The 3,500-nt window shown below is 52.9% G+C and overlaps 1 protein-coding gene across 1 annotated transcript in view; it reads right to left on the bottom strand.

Moving 5' to 3' along the window:
* The window catches only part of LOC102385069 (zinc finger protein 271-like), a 6,850-nt gene extending 3,350 nt beyond the window's left edge, over positions 1 to 3,500 (bottom strand). The window contains exons 1-2 of the mRNA XM_025191864.1: positions 3,428 to 3,500; positions 1,304 to 1,414 (exon numbers count right to left, since the gene is read on the bottom strand). Coding sequence (XP_025047649.1) covers positions 1,304 to 1,414; positions 3,428 to 3,500 — 184 coding nt within the window. The remainder of the gene's footprint in view (positions 1 to 1,303; positions 1,415 to 3,427) is intronic.

Genomic DNA, 3,500 nt, shown 5'->3' with positions numbered 1-3,500 from the left:
TTCCCTACAAATCTGTAAGCGTGTTCCCGTAACAAGTTCTGGGTTTGGACAAGTTGGTGTTGCCCAACAAAAACTTTTTATTGGAAAGTTCCCCTGAATTGTCATTATTTGGGACACGTCCTTGCTGGAAAGCTACTAACAGACCACAAGGAGACCCAGGGGAGAGCAAGGAAGGAGGAAATCCCTAAGGAGGGACTGAGCACGAGGATAACTTGAGAGGGGTGAAGAGCTCCGAGCTTGAGGAATGACAGCTGTTTGCACCGTCACTGAAGAGGAGATGCAGGGCTCGGGACGGCTCCGCGGTCACAGACCCGATAGGAAGTGGGAGGACACTGGCCGCAGTGGGAACATACACGTCTGTGCTCTCAACCACAGATGCTTTGGACTGCAGAGCATCTCCCATGGGACGTAGTCTCACCGTAGGGCCACATTCATTTTTTTCCTCCTAAAAGGAAGCCAGCGCAGTTTGCAGAGAAGGTCGCTGCCACGCACGTCGAGGAAAACAAGGACAAAAGTGTCTGTGTTTGAGCAAAGCTACAGCTGTAGAGCAGGGCACGAGCGAAACGGCCACTGTCTTTTCTGGGTTGGAGCAACCAAACGCGATGTTTTTAAGCAAGCTTGCTACTTAAAAATTTAAACATTTTTTCTCTCCAAGGGATTTTCAAACTGTTTCCATTCCCTTAGGTTCAAAATGAGCTCATGTTCGGGGCTAGTAGAAAATTTTGCCAAGCCTGTGCCAAGGAATTTCCTTCCTTTGCCAAGGAATTTCCATTTTCATTACCGAAAACTTGGAGCACAATGGAATAAAGACACAAGTTTCCCACAAACGGCCACATTTCAACAAGCTCATCTTTTCTTCTGAAATATTTTGACCCCTTCTACTTAAATCCTGTGGCATTTCTTCTCAGAGAAGCACAGAAGAACAAGGCTGGAAGTCATCAGTGCAACCCCCTGCTCAGGCGGGATCACCCCTCTCTGAACTATCCTAGCCACGTGGTTGTGTAACCTGCTCCTACAAACCTCCAAGAAGGGAGGTTTCACCACCTCTCTAGGTACCCGTCGCAGTGTTGGACCACCCTCAGGGTTAGAAAGGTCTCCATAATATCCAACCTGAACCTCCCTTGTTGCAATTTAAAGCCCATTGCTTCTTGTCCTGTCCCCGGTGACACAGAAAATAGTTTATCACCAACTTTATAACCAGCCTTCAGGACCCCCCACCAACAAGTCTTCTTTCTCCAGACTGAACCAGCCCAGTCCTTCCAGCCTCTCCTCCTCTCCACCTGCAGTGATCTCAGGCCCTCACCTGCAGATGCACAATCAAGATCTCTGCCAGCTCGCTCAGCAGCGTCCTCTGCATAAGGCTTTCCTTTTTCTTCCATCAGCAGCAGGATCTTGGGTTTCGGAGCGTCACAACCTGCACGTTACAAACCAGCAGAGACAATCAGAGCCTGCCACTGCATCGTTGTGTCATCCAGCAAAAGGCTGTACAGAAAGTCTCCCGCTCCCTTAGGAGAGATGCTGGCTTTCCACTGCACCATGGGGACCAAATGGATGAGCAGCAGCTCTGCAGGAAAGGACCTGGTGGGGACAGGGGACAAGAAGCTGAACAGGAGCCAGCAGTGTGCCCTTGTTGCAGAGAAGGCCACTGGCATCCCGGGCTGCATTGGTAGGAGCGGTGCCAGTAGGTCCAGGGAAGTGATTCTTCCCCTCTGTTCAGCACTAGGAAGCCCCATCTGGAGTCCTGTGTCAAGCTGTGGGCCCCCCACCACAGAAAGGATGTGGACACGTTGGAAAGAGTCCTGTGGAGGGGAATGAAAATGGTTGAGGGCTGGGGGACAGGACTGGTGAGGAGAGGCTGATGGACATAGGCTGGTTTATAGTCTGCAGAAGAGAAGACCGAGGGGGATTGAACAGCAGCCTTCACCTCCCTGCGGGGAGGCAGTGGGGGCAGATGAGCTCACACTGCTCTCAGTAGGAGCAGATGACAGGACAAGGAGCAATGGGCTCAGGCTGCAGCAAGGGAAGTTGAGGTTGGAGATTAGGAAAAACTTTCTCCCAAGGAGGGTGGTGAAGCACTCTCTGCCCAGAGAGGTGGTGCAGTCTCCATCCCTGGAGGTGTTTAAGACCCAGGTAGACAAAGCCTTGGCTGGGATGATGTAGTTGGGGATGATCCTGCTTGGAGCAGGGGGTTGGACTAGATGTGACTCCTGAGGTCCCTTCCACCCTCCTCGTCTGTGATGTGGTCTGAACATAGGACTGGGGCTCAGGCCCCGCTCTGCACTATTGCCCAGCTCTGACACAGATTCCCCTTTGGCTCCGGGAGTATCACCTAGCCCCTTCCCAGCTCTCATAAATATACCACCACAGCACCGACTGTGCTTCCCACTTCCATACTGGCTTTGCTTTAACAGGAACGCAGCAATTGCTGGACTGAATCCAACACTATTTTCAACAGCAACCACTAACAGGCAGCGAGAGGAGCCCAGCCTTTATTCTATGCGTGGAAGACCAAGCCTCAAGAAGAGGCCAGAGAAGCACGGGGCACGGATGGTTTCGGGGCAGCCTTCTGCATTCATGATCCCCAAGGTCCCTCCCAGCTCTAGGAGTCTAAGCCTGCAGGGCAAATTTCTTCCTCGCTGCCAAAAATTAAAGGGTGGCTTTTGCCCCAGAGCATGAGGGCTTTGATCCGATCCAAACGATTCCTAAACCCTCATTACGGCAAGTCCCAGTGCTCCCATTACCCGCATCTGTGACAGGACACGTTTTACTGCTGCTGGCACTGGGGGTCAAACAGCTGCATGACAAGGCAAGCAAAGCTGCACCTTTGTCCACTTTGTGAAGTTCCCAGGTAACATCCCCATCCTGGTGGCAAAAGAGACCAAAAAACCCCGCACCCTGAGCCTGCAGGGACCGCAGCGGGGTACTGCCAACGTTGCAGAGAGCAACGGGGCATTGCGAAGGCATCTGTTTTAGACTGGGCTTTTCCTTTTTTTTAAATATGTGCATCACAAAGTTTTTGGGCCGTTGGCAAGGGAGAAGCCACTTTTGCCACAAGGATAATGACCCAGGGCTACTCACGGCGGTGACCTGGCCGCTTGTCTGGGCAAAACCAAAGACACGAGCGTGCAAGGAGCAGGGACTGCAGTGCCCAGCGTGCTGAGCCCCAAGAGCTCTTACTACCCTTGATAAAAAGCAGGGCTAGAAGGCGCTCTCAGCACAGAGGGGGAACCCCCACCTCCACTTCTACGATTCCCCCAAGCTCCCCCAGTGCCAGAGGTGAGAACAGAGCCCGGGTCTCACGAGTCTCAACCCGGTGCCTCGACCCCTATTTAAAGGCCTGGTTTCCAGGGCTGCCAAGCCGAGAGCTGCCGCCAGCAATTCAAGGGGTGGAAACCTCAAGCCACGTCCATCGCGCTCCATCACTTACCCAGCGACACCAGTGTCTGGTAGCTCTCCACCATCACATCCCAGTACAGCTCCCTCTGCCATTCCGCCAGCAT

This window comes from Alligator sinensis, unplaced genomic scaffold (genome assembly GCF_000455745.1).
Source record: "Alligator sinensis unplaced genomic scaffold, ASM45574v1 scaffold1296_1, whole genome shotgun sequence".
Taxonomy (NCBI): Eukaryota; Metazoa; Chordata; order Crocodylia; family Alligatoridae; genus Alligator; species Alligator sinensis.
The sequence above is the reverse complement of the archived record's forward strand: the minus strand, read 5'-3'. Positions and strand labels throughout refer to the sequence as shown.